A 17,836-nucleotide genomic window follows, 5' to 3' on the forward strand; every position below is an offset into this window, starting at 1 on the left:
TTCCTTCTCTATTAAAATTGCTTTTTGTAGAGCATCATCATCAATAAGTCTAGAATTTTTTAGACTCTTTTCCATTAAATTTCATGAACACTTTCTAAATAAATAAATGTGAACATTTTAGAAAGTGTGCATGGGTTCTAACAAATTTTTGTGATTTAGAATACATCGATATAAGTGTTTCCAAGAGGAAAAACCTTTCTTTGAATTGACTAGTGAACGCACATTGCCAGTATTTTTGTTAAAAATTTAGCAAGGGGAATGCTAAAATTTTTTTTAGTAAGTTAGTATATTACATGTTTTATCGCACATACAGTATCATAATATTTTAGAAAATAATTACAATTTACAGGAACAAATTTAAAAAAATGAGTTAATGGTCACTTTTTTTTTTATTTTTTTTGTCTGAGAAAAACCTTTTATGCTGCATTTGAAAACCTACTTCTTTCTAGTTGATTGTTCATTCTGGAGCTATGCAACTGTCATGTATGATTAGCAAAAGACAAACTCAATAAAGCATTATTTTAAATAGGAGTTTGCTTACAATCTACATTTCTGTAGTATAAAAAAGTATTTTAACAAAGAAAATGTTCTGCTCCTAAATTAGCAAGAACCCTTTACTCAAAAAATATTTAACAAGGAAACTGCACCCTCCCAATTTGATTTCTGTCTAAAACTCATTTTGGAAATGAGACAAAAAGCAACTTCTAAAACATATTTTAAATAACTAATAATTACATATAATTTTGTAACCTATAAAAATAAAATATATGGTTACAGTTCAACTAAAGGAAATTATGTACATAAAAGATATGTTTGTTTATAACAATTTATTTAAACTTACTTTTTTAACATGGAGACACAACAACTGAACAACAAAATTTGAATCAACACTTTAGTTTATTTTAACTGCAACCACACTCACAACTTCAGCACTTGTGCGAGTCTAGTGAAATACTTACCAACTGGTTAACACTGGAGAATTAGATAGCACTGAAGGACAAACCAAAAAGCTCAGAAGTGTGATGCCACAAAATGGGCCATACTTTATAGAAATTTATAATTGGAGTTTCTCTGATATTTTCAAAATTTGTAAAACGCTTCTGTTCATCACTGATATATTTTTTTTTTTACCATAAGTGATTACAAATCCCGAATTTATAGTTTTTTCCCACTCTCACAAAAATTTCTGGAATCAGATGTAGGACATCCAAAGATAATGCAGTATTTCTTTTATTAAAATTTTTATTTTTATTATAAACAGAGAACACAGGTTGACCAGGCTATTATCCATGTTGAGAATACGCCTTAACCTTCTGACTGGCTGTAGAAAGCAGTCAACTAGTGCGACTTCTCGGTATGTGGGATAGGTAGCTACACGTGTTTTACGGGCACCACTTACATTGTGAAACGGTAATCCCTTTAATTCTTAATTTACGATTTCTAATTGCCTAAAGGCCAGAAATTGGTACAATGCTTACAAAGTTGTGTCTCGCAGTCAGTTGGTTATATGGAAATTTTCTTCGTTCTATGGAAACTATTTTAAACGTAATTTACCAAAAGGAATAGGCCCGACTGTAATTAAATCAAAAACGAATCAATATTAAAATACATAACCGGTCGAGTGCATCCTTAAAATTCTGTGACTGGGGCTTGAGCCCCACTCGCCCCACACTAGTTCCAGCTCTAGAACTAAGACCATGTATATTTGTGAAATGAATGAGGACATGTTTGGGATGTTATGATCTTTTTATTCTGTTAGATAAGTTTGTTCTGTTAGTTTGACAAGGGAGGACGGGTTATGCTGTTAGTTAAGAAACACAAAATCTAAGGAAGTGCATCCAGTTGACACAGGTGGACAGTGCAATATTGAGTCTGTTTGGTGTGACATAAACACTAGGAAAGGGAAAGGGAAAATGAGAGTAGGAGTATGTTGTAGGCCTAATGATTCTGATGAGCACAATGAACAGTTGTGCAGAGAAATAGAATGAGCCAGTAAACAGAATGTCTTGTAATGGTGTATTTTAACTTTCCAGATATTGACTGGAACTTGTGGGTTGTTCACTCGCACGCTAGCAAGATTTTTTGTGGACATATTGGGGAATTGTTTTCTACAGCAATTAGTCAAGGGGCAACCAGAGGGAGTAATACCCTTGATCTGATTATCAGCAGTGATTATTCATGCATTAAGAATTTGCAGATAAAGGAACCACTAGGTGACAGTGATCACAGTGTACTGATGTGGGATTTACTTAAAGATGTTTTTTGGTTTTTTTTTTTTTTTTTTAGGAGCATTAGCAACTAAGGCCATATTGCTCTGGGATATGCGGTGGTCATTCCCTGACCTTTCCGCATCCACCGTATTTGGTGGTGACGGGCTCGAACCCCGGTCTAATCAAGAAGCGTGTGCTACGCACTGCTGCTTCTTCCCACCTGGCTACAGAGGCATGACTTAAAGATGCAACTACAATCAAGGGTAAAGGGAAGGGTTTTTGTTTTTGTAAAGGTGACTATGGTGATCTTAGAGAGTTTTTAAATTTTATACAGTGGGATCAACTGATGATGTTACCAACGGTGTATTCTAAATGGGAAGCCTTCAGGGACATAATCTTGGAGGCTACTAGGCTTTTCTTACCAACTAAAAAATAGTCAAGGTTCAGGCCTAAATGGATGTCAGATGAATTAATGAGGCTCGTGGCAGAAAAGAAAAATGCATGGGATGCATATAAATTATCAAGAAACACAGAAGCCTATGGCAGATATAAGCTAATCTGTAATCAAGTCACAAAGGAGGTTAGGCATGCAAAGGTAGATTACGAGAAATCTTTGGCAAAGGACATAAAGAAAAACAGCAGAGTTCTTTATTTATGTAAACTCTAGAAGGAAGGGGATGAATCAGATTGGTCCACTTAATATAGATGGTTCGACTATTGATGAACCTGCTCAAGTAGCTGATAAACTGAATGAATATTTTGCATCTACATTCAGACATGAGGAGTTATTCATTGAGGGGAGCTCCAAGTTTATTAAAAGCTAACAGGGAACTAAGTGATTTTGTAATAACTGAGAGCAAAGTTGAGGAGAAATTGTTAAAGGTATACGGTATGTTCGTGTCAAACGGCATCTGGGATTTCTTCCAACTCCGCATGTGTTTTGCTGTATCGAGGACAGTACACTGTCAAACCAGAGACTTGAAAGTGTGTGGACCGTGTCTGTGCAGTGTGATATGTTGTGCCCATTGTTTGACCGGCTTATTGGCCGCCAGGCCCTAGTGGGGCCCGACGTTGCCCATACCCTGCCACGTGGAGGCTAGCCGGGTGTATCCAGTATCACAACAAATTGCTCTGGCAGATCCTGCCACCTAGTTTCCTGGGATTTCAGTGGCTAGGTTCTTAAAAAAAAAAAAAAAAAATTTACGCATTTGACATTATTGCTTAATGGGATTGCTGTTTGGAAATCGCTGGTTGGCGTTGAATGCTAAAGAGATGTGTTAAAGGCCTAATAGGTCGGGCAAAATTTTGATGTTATTAAATTTAGACGTGAGGCTATACGCTAGATAAAAGCTAATAGTGTTTGTTGTCTTAGAGATTTAGACGAAACCAGTGGAATTTAGACATTGATTAGAATTTGGCGGCATTGTTAAGGGTGTACCTTGGTCGATTTAGTGAGGGGGGGAGACTGAAGACTGAGGGAAAAAACAGATAGAAGAATAGGGATGATAGAGTAGGTATCCCCAAAGAGGTCAGTGGAGACAAGCCCCACCAGGCGAAGTATGGGGGTAGGCAGGGAGGAGAGGAGAGATCTGTCTCCCCCCACCACCACCTGGGGATGGGGTTTTAAAGGGAACCAGGTTAGAGTACCCAGTTCAGATTGCCAGTGGCATGTTGGCAGCAAAGCCACAGAATATCTTCGTCAATGTCATGTCCAAGCAGTGTCAAATCCGGTATGAAGGTCAAGCTGCCCATCCCGCTCTGGAGGTGGGATATGTTAGCTGGCAGTGGGGAACCCACCAGGCGAGGTGGTGCGAGAGAGACATTTATTTCATTCATAATCCGCATTCTCACTCTACTTGCTTTTTTTTTATATATATATTTTTTTTTGCAGGCCAGGGGAGAATGCAGTGATAGTGTTTGTGGTTAGTAAATGTTTGTTAGTACAGTAATACCCCGACTTACGCTACCCCTACTTACGCGAACTCGGAGTTACGCGGTTCTTGATTTTTCTCGTTTGGCAACGCTGCCGCCCACTATCTTCAAGGTCGTTTTTCATACGTTATCGATATACGGTGCGACGGCGGAGAATGAGAGCGAAAGATGAACAAAATTCAACTTTGCTGCTTTTATGTTTTTTATATCAGTGAAGGGGAAACACATTTCACCATAATAACGTAAAAACCAACACAATTCCAGCTATCGGTATAATCGCAAATGCAATTAGATCGAGTTTACTACCAGTTTATAACAGATTTCACTAGCAGAAACGCAACTGGATTTTTATTGTTTTATGGTAGTAACCCCTAGAAATGTGAGGTGTTAATATTGTATCTCTGCCTTTATGGTGTTGTTTATTCAGTTGCTACATGCGTGCATTTTTGTTTATGCGTATCAAGCGTGCCTCCTCGTTTTGTAATTGTGCTTTATTCCCTAAAAATTAGTAAAATTAAAAGGTGTGAAAAGGAAGCGTCCTGGTGAAGACACTGCAGATTCAGAGAGAAAAAGAAAAGCAATTATCGATAAACAGAGGCGGACTGGATCAAAAATTCTTACCCGGGAAAATTTATAGTGGCCTCATACTATGGTTTATGGCCAAAATCACACTGGCCCACCGGGGTTTCCCCGGTAAGGCTTATGGCCAGTCCACCTCTGTCGATAGAGAAAAAATATGAAATTGTGAAACGCTTTGAGCGAAATGAAAGACCATGTGATATTGCACGTGCTACAGGCCTAAATGAAGCAACGGCGAAAAGCACACGACAATTGAAAACTTGACAGGTTGAAAATTGAAAAGGGCTCAATTGTAAAGGGCTTAAAAATTTTAGAAAACATAGACTCCAACGAAGAACGCGTTATAGCTACAAAGCAAGGAATAAAAAAATTATTAGCTTGCTACGAAGAAATTCTGCGTGAAAAAAAGAACGCGCTGTGTCGTCAGACGAATTTGTTAGATTTTATGAAGCCATCGACATCAAAATAACTTTTTTACGTAAGTCATTTGTTTTTTTTAATACATATTTTGTATTAATATGTATAAAGAACTGCAATTTTATTAATATTTTTCTTCTAAACTAGTGTTTTTGTTAGTCCTTGGTCCCAATTAAGCAAAATTTATATGTATTTATATGCAAAGTTGTACCCCGACTTACGCGAATTCGACTTACGCGATTTTCGTCGGACCCACCTATCGCGTAACTTCGGGGTATTACTGTACAGTATATGTAAAGTAATGTAAGTTATTTTTAACTTTGTATTCTTTTGGCCAATTACATTTGCTCTTCCACTCATTCCCATTCACTCTCTCTTTCCCTCATGCTGGGTCACTCTTTCTTTCACCAAAACTGCCATTTATTCCCTTTTACCATAAATCCTAGTTCACTCAGTGCCCAGCCTGTTCATTTTATCTTTCATTTTCATTCTTTTATTCTTCTTTCATTCTACATTGGATCCCCTTGCTACTAGCTTACTGATATTTTTCAATTAATCTGCTTCCCTGGCTACCTGTACATCTCCCTCCCCTGCATGGTTACTTATTTGGTGTGGGCACTAGGTTCCTACACATGGCAGGGTAGTCCTGGGTAGTTTTGTTATATCAGGTTTCTGTCAGGGTGCAGAATACTGCTGTCCTAACAGTTTTTAAGTCATTGTCTGGGCATGGTGGGAAACTTGGGCAATTTTACTATTGATTATTGTCTAATTGCTGGGGGGCCGAATTGCCATTCTTTGGATTGCTCTACGCATTTCGAATACTTTCTGTGTGAAAGATGTAAAAGCTTTATAATTTTGCTCTTCTATGATGAACAGATGTTCTTCTCCCCTGGGAAGGGGACCAATCTGTGCTATTAGCTCTGTTCTGGGGATGTCATATATTATACATTCATATAGAATGTGTGCCCAGTCTTCACTTTCGCCACGGGTGCAGTTTGGGTCATCGGCCAAGCCTAAGGAGGTTAGTTTCGCCTTTAGGGAGCCATGACCTGTCAATATAAATGTTGTAAAAAGTCCAGGGGCATACCATTTAGGTGGCTCTGGGCTAACCATTGACACCCGTGGCAGAAACCGTTTGGTAACCAGACTTCTAGTTTCCTGCTCCCACTTTCTTTGCCATAGCTCATGGAGCTTTGTGGCTATTCTTTTTCTTTCATCATTGAAGGTGTTGGTTGTGTCAAGGGCTCTCCCCAGAAATTCTGTGGGTATGCCCTTTTTAAATCTTATAATATAAGCCTCTTTTGGCTACTTCCAGGTAAAGTGGGAGAGTTCCGGCCAGCAACTGTAGTGCAGGTGTGCTTACTGTGCGACATGCTCTGGTAGTGAGTAGTATTGTCATTTGTATTGATTCTAATTTATTCCTATTTCTTACTATGGCCGAGCGGATGAACCACACACCGGCTCCATAGGTGATAACAGGTAGGAACATTGCACGGTATTTTAGAAGTATTTGTTTGGTTTTTTCAGGCGATATTTTGAGCATGTGCATTTGTGCCCACTCCTGCAGCTGCAAGAGGGCAGCATTTGCTCTCTTTGCTCTACAACCACTCATGAGTTACCTTTTAGAAGGAAAATCACTGCAAAGGCCAGGCTTTCCACGAGACCCAGATCCAATGCCAGAAATTCGTCCAGAACAGTGTTCCAAAAGAAAGGGCTAAGGATTGAACCCTGTGGGCAGCCTTTATTCACAGGCCGTGTCAATTCTTGGAACCGTATTGAGACACTTCTGTCTGTAAGGTAGCTGTTTATTACCTTGTGGGGTTTATTACCTGTTTATTACATTTGCCTGGCGAAGTCTTCTAAGGACACTAGGCCACCAGAGTAAGTCAAATGCCCCAGCAAAGTCAATGGAGATTGCCAGCATATATTTCTCCTCTGTGTTTTTAACTGTTGTCAGTAGGTGGTGCATGGCATCCTCCGTGGAATTGCCCTGCTTAAAACCGTACTGATTGTTGGAATGCAAACCTGCTTCTGTGTAATATTGAGCTAATCTGCTATATATTAGTCTTTCATATATTGGTCTATATGATTTGGGATCAGTAGGGAGTTTTTCAGGGTTTTTGAGAATTAATCTTAACACAGCTTGTTTCCATATTTTTGGGAATATACCTTCTGTCGTACAGTTATTATATAGTGCTATTAATTTATCTGGTGCTATTTCTGCTAATTTTTTGATAATCTCAACCTCTAAGAGGTCAAAACCTGGGGATTTATTGTTTTTGGTTTTAGATAGTGCTATTTCTAAGTCTTGTATGGTGAAAAAGGTACAATATTGGCATTGTCATATTCAGTGTTTTCTTTTATAATGTTTAGCTGAGTGGGGGAATGATTCCCAGTTTCAGTCTGAATGATACTGTCTAGGATGTTTATAGAATCCACCCAACACAGGTTGGGGTTCCATCTGGTTTGACAGTAGTTTCTAAGACCTCCTCTTGGCAGCTTGTTGGTCACTATTCTGTAGACAACTCCCCAGGGGTTATTGTTTCCAGTAGTTCCCACCAAATGCCTCCAGCATTCCCTTTTCTTGTCTCTTATGAGGGCTGTATACTGATTCCTGAGAGTTCTATAAGAATCTCTTAGTGCATCCACCTCATTTTGTGGCCAAGATGTTCTAGCTCTTTGAAAATGTCTCCTCGCCTGGTGTACCCTACTTCTGAGTATAGTCCGTTCGGGGCACCACCAGGGAACTGTCTGCTTCCTCATTTTTTTCCGTGGGATAGATAGGGTTGCCGTTTTTGTCATAGTCAGTGTTTGCTCATCCGGGCTACAGTTGCCTGATCTAGACCACTCATTTTCCTGTTTTTGCAGCTCAGCTGCTGTTTGTTCTGCAAAAATCTGCCAGTTTGCCTTTTTAAGGTTATACCTTTTGATATCCAACAGGGAGTGTTGGGTTGTTTGTAATTTCCTGTTTAGTTTGAAGGAAATGGCTCTGTGATCTTATGTGGTCCAGGCTGGCTGGACACACCAGTCTGTGATTTTATAAGCTATTGAATTGGTGGCAAGAGTAACATCAACATCACTCTCCCACATGGTACTGCTAAAAGTTGAGAGATTATTTGGTTGGTTTAGCACTTGAAAGGGTGAGGTGGCTATATAGTCTGAAAGTATCTGGCTATTGTGTGTGCCTGCTGTGTCTTCCATACGGCTATGCCATAAGGCTGACTGGCAGTTGACATCAGCACACACTATGATATTTGCAGTAGGTAGCAAGTTTGTGACTACTTGTAGGTATTCAATGGTTGGGTTTATATTCCCCTGGTCTGGAATATAGTGAAATAATGTAAAACTGTCCTACAGCACTGGTGATATGGGCACACACTCCCACTGGGAAGCAGAGGTGACCCACCTTTGTGACTGTAAGGTCAGTATTTTTAACTACTATTGCTGTAGAAGGAACACCTGAGGTGTATTATTTTATAGCCTCTTGGGTATCCCTGAATCCTACCCATATGTGTGTAGGGCTCTTGGAGTACCAAGATTTTACTGTTTTTTCTATAACTGGGGCATTTATCATCCCTGATACTATGTGCATAGTCAGTCAGCCGTGTTGCTTTACAGGTAGCACATTTTGGCTGCTGATTTTTATTTTGGCAGTTCTTGTAATCATGGCCAGTGACTGCACAGTGGCCACAGACAGGGGAATTCTGTCTGCAGTCTCTGGCAGTATGGCCATATTTATGACAGTTAAAGCACTGCTGTACAGGAAAGAATTCCCTGAATTTATGGCTGGTCCAGCCAGCATAGACTCTTTGCTGTCCTTGTAGGTTTTCCCAAATTCTGGGTGACACTTCCACAATGACGTTGAATTGCCCATTTCTTTTGTTTTTTGTCCCTCTTTTTAGAAGAAATTCTTTGGCAAACTCATCCAGTTCCATTATATTGATAAAGTTTTTGTTGTAGAAATCCAACATAAGATCTCTTTCCAGAGTTGTCTCAGGGATGTCAAATATAATAATGTCGGGGTTTCTGCCCCTCGGCTTTTCTGTTTGCAGTTTTCAGTTTTACTACCTCTGGGTTGGTTTCAATCTTTTTAACATCCTCCTTATTTGTTACTTCAATTAAAACTCCATTATCTTTTATTTGTCTCATGTTATTCACCTTTATTTCTTTCAAATGAGGTTTTAATTTTGTCATGACAGTATCTCTGACTGCCTCACTGGATTTGTATGTAGAGTCAGGCTTAGCCTTTATAATGATTATGTTTGTTTCTTTTGCCTTTGGTATTTCCTTAGTCTTATTGTTGGTTTGTTTAGTTTGTGATGAATCTGCTTTGGTGGCCCTTGCTACTTGGGTGTAAGTCAAAGTATTTATTTCTTTATAATTATTCTTCTCTTCAGTCACCATTTCTACTTTTGTTTTCTGTATTAAGTTCAACCACTCTATGTTCCAAAACAGACCAGTAGTTCACTATCTGCAATCTTGTTGCAGATGTAATCCTATTTGTCTGTTTATAAAGAAACTCTTCTAGGAACAGTTTCATTTCTTTAATTTGTCTTATGGGATCCTCTATTAGATTTATAAGCTGAAATTTCCTCTCCTCCTTTGTTTTTGTTACCTGTGGTTCTAAATTACCATTCTCCTTTTGATCTGTATTTTCTACCTGGTTTTTGCCTTTTCTAGCCTGTTTTACACTAAGGTGGCATGATTCTAAATCCTTGTTTGCGATTTCTTCATTGTTTAGTGCCTGTATCCCACAATCAGGCAGGTCCTTCAAGTTAGGATCGCGATGGATATTTTTTGATTTTTCAGTTTTGGTCTTTGCCAGTCATTCTGTTGTTATTATAACGTTTCTTATATCCAGGGCAGTAATTTAAGGTATATTTTATCATTGTGGGCCTATTAAAACCCAAGATGCAACTTTTCCAGTTTTGGCGGGAAAACAGTCACACACAAAGAAAGGTACTCTTATATGCAAGAATATGTTTAATCTAAGTGAAATTTACATTCCCCCTCACAATTAACATGTATCCAGCTAATTTGATTGACAAATTTATCCCAAATTTTTGGAATTTTGAGGCGTTGCAGTATCGAAATCGGCAATTGTAGGATCACTAGCTCTGTAACAATTGTACTGTGCCTAAACGCATTCAAAAAGCCAACAATAGCTAAAAACAACTATAACTAACAAGCTTGCCTGAATAATACTAGTTGTTTTCATCTGTACACAGCATGTAGAATCCAAGTTTTATGGTTTTTGAAGTCGGAAAATCCAAGAAATCCTCTCTGCCGCCGTCGGTTACTATCCACCGTTTACATCAAGTGGAGCTTCTTGCAGATGCGTCCGTTCAACTCCACGATCCGTACTGTAGTCAGAAATTGTTGAAGTTAAACCTAAGGAAGGCACCTAGGGTGGACGGGATCTATCCAGTTATATTAAAGGAAGCAGCAAAGGACATAAACAAACCCTTAGCCATAATTATGAGAGCTTCCTCTTGGACTCAGGGGAGGTCCCCATGGACTGGAGGTGTGGAAATGTATCACCAATTCACAAAGGGGGTCAAAAGGTGACACAAGTAACTACAGACCAGTTAGTTTAACTTGTGTTCTGGGGTAAATAATGGAATCGCTGGTTAAAGAAGCATTGCAGGATCATCTAGACAAGACTGCAGTAATAGTTAAGACACAGCATGGGTTTGTTAAAGAGAGGCCTTGTCTGACCAGTTTGATTGGATACTATGATGTGGTCACAAAGGAACTGAATGCCAAAAACAAGAACACAGATAGCAATGGAGAGCAGTGAAGGAAGATTGGCCAGGCATGAAGAACAAGTAGATTACAGTGTTTTCTCTGCAACAGACCCAATTATAGGATAGCATCATGCACTGAAAGGATCTACATTATCAGAAAACAGTTAGTAGACAGCATGGAAGATAGAAGAGTACCAGGAATGCAATATCGGGCATGCAGAATTGCATATAGCAGTCATGGGAAAGATTGCTAAGCTATAGTGATTTTAGGGATAAAGCATAAATATTAAACTTTGTCTGCTGGAGTCAGAAGTGTGGGACCAGTCATCCCAGATAAAATGCTTCAATTGCAAAGGATTTGGGTGAACAGTGAAATGGGAAATAGAAGGAGCAGCTAGATAACCCACACACAATACTGAAATACCAGAGCATAAACTGAAGTGAAGCGGATGTTGCGACTGTTGCTAGGACACAGTTAAAAGCTAAGACAAAATAACATAGTCATCTGACTTACCAGGAGACGCAAAAATGATTAACTGGATGTTGAGTATGGATTGAGGAGTTGAAGATTAAGAAAGGGAAAGAAATAGAAGACAAAGAAAAACAGGCGAAAAAAAAACCAATGAAGCAACCAAGAAAACATGAAATGATAAGGATGAGATTGGCAGAAAATATGGAAACCAGGAAGAGATTGCTGGTGCATAATATCACTGAGAATATTTTGGGCAAAGACAGTAGGGAAGCAGACTCTTTCGCAAAGTGGGCCAAAGGTATTGAATTGAGTTTAATTGAAGTGAAAATAAATTGAATCAAGAAAGAATAATAGAATAAACAAATGTGTGTGACAGGAGATACACAGGACAACCTGACTGGAATTATGAGAGAATGTGAGCAAGTGAAGAATAACATGAACAAAAATATAAATAAATAAATGAGGAGTTGAAAATTAAGATAGAGAAAGAAACAGAAGGCAAAGAAAAACAGGTGAAAAAAAAACCAATGAAGCAACAAAGAAAACATGGAATGGTACACATGAGATTGGCAGAATATATGGAAACCAAGCAGAAGCATGGAAAGAGGAAAGGCAGTTATAGAATAGATGTGTGGAAGTTTACCTTTAGCCAGTTGATTGCTGGAACAAACTTCCATATGTCTTTGTGGAAGTTGAAAAGTGAAATAAATTCAAGGAAGAACTAGACAAAGTTTTCAAATGAATGGATGGGTGAAATGGGAAGGTGTGTGTGTGTGTGTGTGTGTGTGTGTGTGTGTGTGTGTGTGTGTGTGTGTGTGTGTGTGTGTGTGTGTGTGTGTGTGTGTGTTGGCTAGTACTATATAAGCTTGCTTTCTTCCATCATACGCCCTCTACTAATGCTAAATAAGCTTTGTTGAGGAAAGAGAAAATATATGATTTTCATCATATATTAAATTAGCATTAGTTGAGGCATATGATGCAAGAAAGCAAGCTTATATAGTACTAGCCAGAAAAACCCCTTCTCATTTCACCCATCCGGTCACTCCAAATGTTTGTCTAGTTCAGCCTTAAATTCATTTAAGCTATCAACTTCCACAACAACAGATGGAAGTCTGTTCCAGCAATCAACTGCCCACTGGCCAAAGGCAAACTTCCGCACATCTATTCTACAACTGTTTATCCTCAGTTTGAATCTATGCCCTCTCAGGTTCTTAAACTGAGAAAGCGGAAGTATTCCATCAGCATTGGGCCTGCTCAAACCATTCAAGGCCTTATATGCTTCAATCAGGTCACTTCGCAGGTGCCTAGTCTCCAGGTGCTGTTACTTGCAGAAGTTAAGCATCTCTTAGTAAGAATCCCCCTTTGTTCCTCTCACCAATTTTGTTGCCCTTCTTACATCCTTCCTAAATTAAGGCCTCCGGACCTGTAAGCAGTACTCAAGGTGTGACCTGACCATTGCCTTATACAATGGGATAATCACTTCCTTGTCTCTGCTAGCAAAATCTCTATATATGTTTGACAAAACTCCATGACCTGCTCTGGCACTCGTCTACATTGCTCAAAGAAATTCATATCTGACTGCACAGTTACCCCCCAAGTCTTTTTCATTCTCTACCTCTTTGTGTGTAGTACCACCTGGTTGGTATGTTTCTCTTGGGTTACTGTACCCATATGCAGTACTTTGCATTTGTCAATGTTAAACTTCAGTTGCCACTTCTCGACCCATCTGCCTAACCTTTCTTGATCCTGTTGCTAATACCTTCATCGATAAAACCTGATATACCTTCATCGATGCTATATGTTTGCTTTTTTTTGCATCATATGCTAATGCTAAAAGCCTTAAAGAATATCACCAGAAATACCCATCCAACTGTATAACAGATTCAAAACATGCTAACAAAACTTGCAAAACGAAATCAAAACATAAGTTTTTGTTGGATTCCCAGATGGCATCCAACAGATGAAACATCTGTTGGATGCCAACAGATGTTTCATCTGTGATCCAACAAAAGATGATCCAACAGTTAGAATAGATGGCAACGAACAGGCAGACCAAGCAGCAAAACAACGGAAAGCCCAATTAATAAAACCATGAAAGTACCATATCTAGACTATAAAATTATAATCCGAAATAGTGATGAAAGACAGTAGCAACAAAAATGGCAAAATTATTACAGACAAAATTATTACTATCTTGTCTGTTAGGTCCTGTACTGTTAAACAATGGTTTGACAGTACAGGACCTAACAGACAAGAAGTTACACTAGACAGACTAAGAATAGGATATATCAATGTTACCTGCTCCGAGCTGAATTTCCACCTCAGTGCTCTGACTGTCAAACAGTCCTAACAGTCCATCATATTCTACTTGACTGCCCTAACTTTACATGAGAATGACAAATTACTTTTAAATCCTTGAAAGCAACGGACACTATTTCATTACAAACAATATTGGTGGATATATCCATAAAAATATGAAGTTTTCCAGTTTCCTAAGCATATAAACTATTATAATTTAATATAAAAGAAATCAATGAATAAACCACAAATGATAAGTTTGGCTCACTATAGTCATAGAAGCTGATGCACCAGTAACATACCCAAATCAACCAAGCTTCTCAAAATAATTTCTTTCAGTCTGCAGTATTAATATAAATTGAATAGATAATTAAAATTTTTTTTTTTTTCAATTTAGAATCACAGTTAGAAACATTTTAATTGTTAATATCAGTAATAAAACTTTGGCATTTGTAAGAGTTCTTAGAAGTGTAATAGCTACTGCACCACTGCCGAATGGGAAGTACACTTTGTTGGATAATGGTCACCAAGAACTGTAGTAGTTAACCTGTATTATTACATCATAAAAAAATTGTACAATTGAAAAATGGGAAGTACACTTTGTTGGATAATGGTTACTAAGAATTGGTAGTTAACCTGTATTATTACCTCATGAAAAAATTGTACAGTTGAAATTCTTCAACTGGGATTATTTTATTAATTTATTTTCAGAGTTCATTTAAATAGAGTTCCTGATCAAACAGGAATTTAATCATTCATTTCCGTTTTAAGGACATATTACATACTTTTTAATATATTATTTTGAATTAATTTAAATTTTTCTAGTTCTCCTGCATGAGTGAGCCATTGTGTGGTCATACACCAGCAAATGTCACCCAAGCTCCATTAACCTACAGTTACCATTCTTGTCCAGTTCCACACTACATCTTCATTAGTTGCATCTTAACATTTTTCCCTATTGTTGCTTTTCTTCGACTACCCATCATCCTTAAAGGTGCCCTGCTTATTCCCATGGCTGCTATTTTCATCATTGTGATGACTGTAATCCATACTCCACTGTTCACATGTTATGATAGGGCAGTAGGGTAAGTATCTCTTAAGTAATTTTTTTGTCATGACACAGAAAATAATATTTTTAAAGTTGAGTAAGATTTAAAAAAATTGAGTCATATGATATTTTGTAAACAATGCTGATCTGTGCAACAAACTACAGTTTACTAATTAAGCAGTATTTACACATACACTCATAACTGCAACTTTTTTAATATTTGATATTCATTTTTAATTTTTGTTTTCAAACCTTATGAATGCATTCATTTTTTGGGCATCAAAATATTTAATAAATTTAAGAGCTGAAGAATTTCATTAGGAATGCAAGACAGCTGATATTAAAAAAATATATATATGCAGCACTGTGTTGAGGCTTATTTAACCTTCCATCACTTACACCGAAATCTGATCATCTGTTAGGCACCATTTTTTTAATTAGAAAAAATCAATTTTTATCATTTTTTGTTGAATTGATAATAGTATTTTATCAATTATGATTTGCAACATTTAATATAGCATTTAGCACACATATAAATAAATGAATGGCAACCATTAATAATAATGTTTTTATGGTAATTCTTTAGAATTTACAAAGTTACTCATCCTCTAAATTGAAACCTATACTCTTGTGTGGCATCAGTCAGGCAGCCTGTACAGCTGTTTGTGTTTTTTTTTTTTTTTTCTTGAAGATAGCAGAGCTGCTAGTGCTGTTTCTCATATTCAACTTTTATTTTATTTTTTATCTGATCTTAATTTTTATTATCATATTTATTTAAAAGCTTTACAAAATAGATAACAAAAATAAACATATAATAACAAAAAAAAATTATTTTTTTTACCAGTCAGACTTCTTAATTCGGACAATGTATTGGATATTATGATAATAAAATCTCTATGAACATTAGCCTTGTTATCAAAAAATAAAATGTTTCCAAACAGCAAAATCTCTGAGTAGCAAATCTGGCAAAATCAAAGCAGCTCTATGGAAAATTAGATGACTTTCTCTGGCATCTCAAATATGACATGAGGAGTGAAATATGGTATGAGAAACACAATGTGCTCATCCTTGCAGCACTTTTTAAATGCACATGCTAAACAAAAAGTTAATTTTTCGTGTCATTTGAAATGCAAACATAAAATACTATATAATCATTTAGAGAATATTGGTGGTAAAGGTACTTAGAACAATTTCTTTTCTTTTTAAGTTAAAAAAAAAAAAATTTAAAAAGTGGTATCTCTCATATCACACTAGTATTTTAAAGGGCAGAAAGTGTTAATGAAACATGCACACAAAGAGAGAATGTATGTATTTTACACTACACAGCACTGAAACCAGAAAGAATATTTGGAAGCTACTTACAAAAATACACAGAGTTTACCAAGGTAGTCTCATCTCCTTCAGTCTGGTTCAGAAAGCTCCTTCCCTTAGTCTCAGTTCTTGACTTTGTTGGTTACTAGCAGTATTCAGTGTTTGGACAGTTCTGGTTCTATCCCAATCAGTGATAAAAGGCAAAAAAGACTTTTTCTCACATGTCGATGGATGGCCTGCAAAACAATAGCAAGAACTTCTTTGTTTATGTAACCACTAGAAGGAAAGGGATGAATCATATTGGTCTGCTAGATATAAATGGTATAACAGTTGATGATCCTGCTCAGAATGCTGACAGTCTAAATAGATATTTTACATCCACATTCACATTCACATGAAAGGAATCTTTTAGTGATGGGAATGACAGAAGTATATCAAATTACAGTGAGCTAAATGATTTTATGATAACTGAGAGGAAAGTGGAAGAAAAATTTTTGAAGCTAAACATAAATGGATGAGGCAGATGGAATCTATCCAATTATATACAAAGAAGCAGAAAAATAGGTCAGCAAACCCTTATCCATAATTATGAGAGCATCATTTGGACTCAGGAAAAATTCTTTTGGACTGAAGCTGTGTGACCATATCCTAATTCACAGGGGTGGGGGGAATCAAAGAGTGCAGTGAGTAATGACAGTCCTATAAGCTTGACTTCTGTTCCAGGGAAAATAATGGAATAACTTGTTAAAGAAGTAATGCAGTTATAATGGTAGTCACAGCATGGATTTCTTAAGGGGCAATCTTATCTGACTGGATTGGTTAATACTATGACAAAAGAAAGAAACTAGATGCAAAAAAAAATTCTGACTTTGTACTTAGATTTTAGAAAATATTTTTATACTGTTCCACATAAAATATTGCTGTACAAATTAGAGCAGTGTGTCATTAGGGCCGAGTTACTGTTGTAAATAGAGGGTTGAGCAAGAAAAGACAGTCTTTATTTCTATATTTTTCTTATGTAAATGCTGCCTGTTAACTCTACATATACTAGCAGTCTGATCACCATAGTGATCAGACTGCTAGTATATGTAGCCCACAGTCAGGATCACTTTCCACACCTCTTCCCAGGTCACTAATCATATTTACTCCACAGTGCAAATTCCACAGGGATCATTCCACACAATATTTGTATTCCCATTCTTTTTTTTTCATTTTATTCTTCTCCTTGCTGTCTCCTATCCTCATAGATTGACTGCTATCATGGCTATTTTAATTTTGAGGCCACTGTTCTAAATAATTCTCTAGTTAATTCTGCTTTTCACAGATTTTCCAACCAAGATATTCTCAAACTACTACACTGTACTTTCCACTGATTTTTCCTTTGTTAAGAGTTGCAATTTTTCATATTTATCCCCTCTTGTTAATAGTATCAGTAGTGGCAAATGATGCAAGGAAGGCAATTGCTTATACAGCATCAAAAAAAAAAAAAAAAAAAATCCATTTTTTCCCCCCTTTAACATTCACAACAAAATTAAACATTTTTGTTTTTCATCAAAGATGAAAATATACTTTTCTTTACCAGTTTTGTGTGCTAATTTTAAATATATTCTTGGTTTATTTCTAGCAAGTGTATTTTTTGTAATATGACTAATGATGATATCAGATTAAGATTTTATTACAAAACACAAGCCTTTTATTTACATTTTTGTGTAAATAAAAGGCTTGTGTTTAAACTGTAAGTGTAAATTATTTATAGTTTAAACCTAATACAATTTACAATTAAAATAATGTAGTACAGTATTGTAAAAAAGACATATATACA

At 36.9% G+C, this 17,836-nt stretch overlaps 1 protein-coding gene across 2 annotated transcripts in view; it reads left to right on the forward strand.

The window, feature by feature from the left end:
* The window catches only part of LOC150091231 (adenylate cyclase type 1-like), an 845,725-nt gene that overhangs the window by 713,842 nt on the left and 114,047 nt on the right, over positions 1-17,836 (forward strand). For both annotated transcript variants that reach the window (XM_090374793.1, XM_090374796.1), the window contains exon 14: positions 14,481-14,740. In XM_090374793.1, coding sequence (XP_090230919.1) covers positions 14,481-14,740 — 260 coding nt within the window. The remainder of the gene's footprint in view (positions 1-14,480; positions 14,741-17,836) is intronic.

Source organism: Mastigoproctus giganteus, chromosome 1 (genome assembly GCF_048544385.1).
Source record: "Mastigoproctus giganteus isolate SK-2022 chromosome 1, ASM4854438v1, whole genome shotgun sequence".
Taxonomy (NCBI): Eukaryota; Metazoa; Arthropoda; class Arachnida; order Uropygi; family Thelyphonidae; genus Mastigoproctus; species Mastigoproctus giganteus.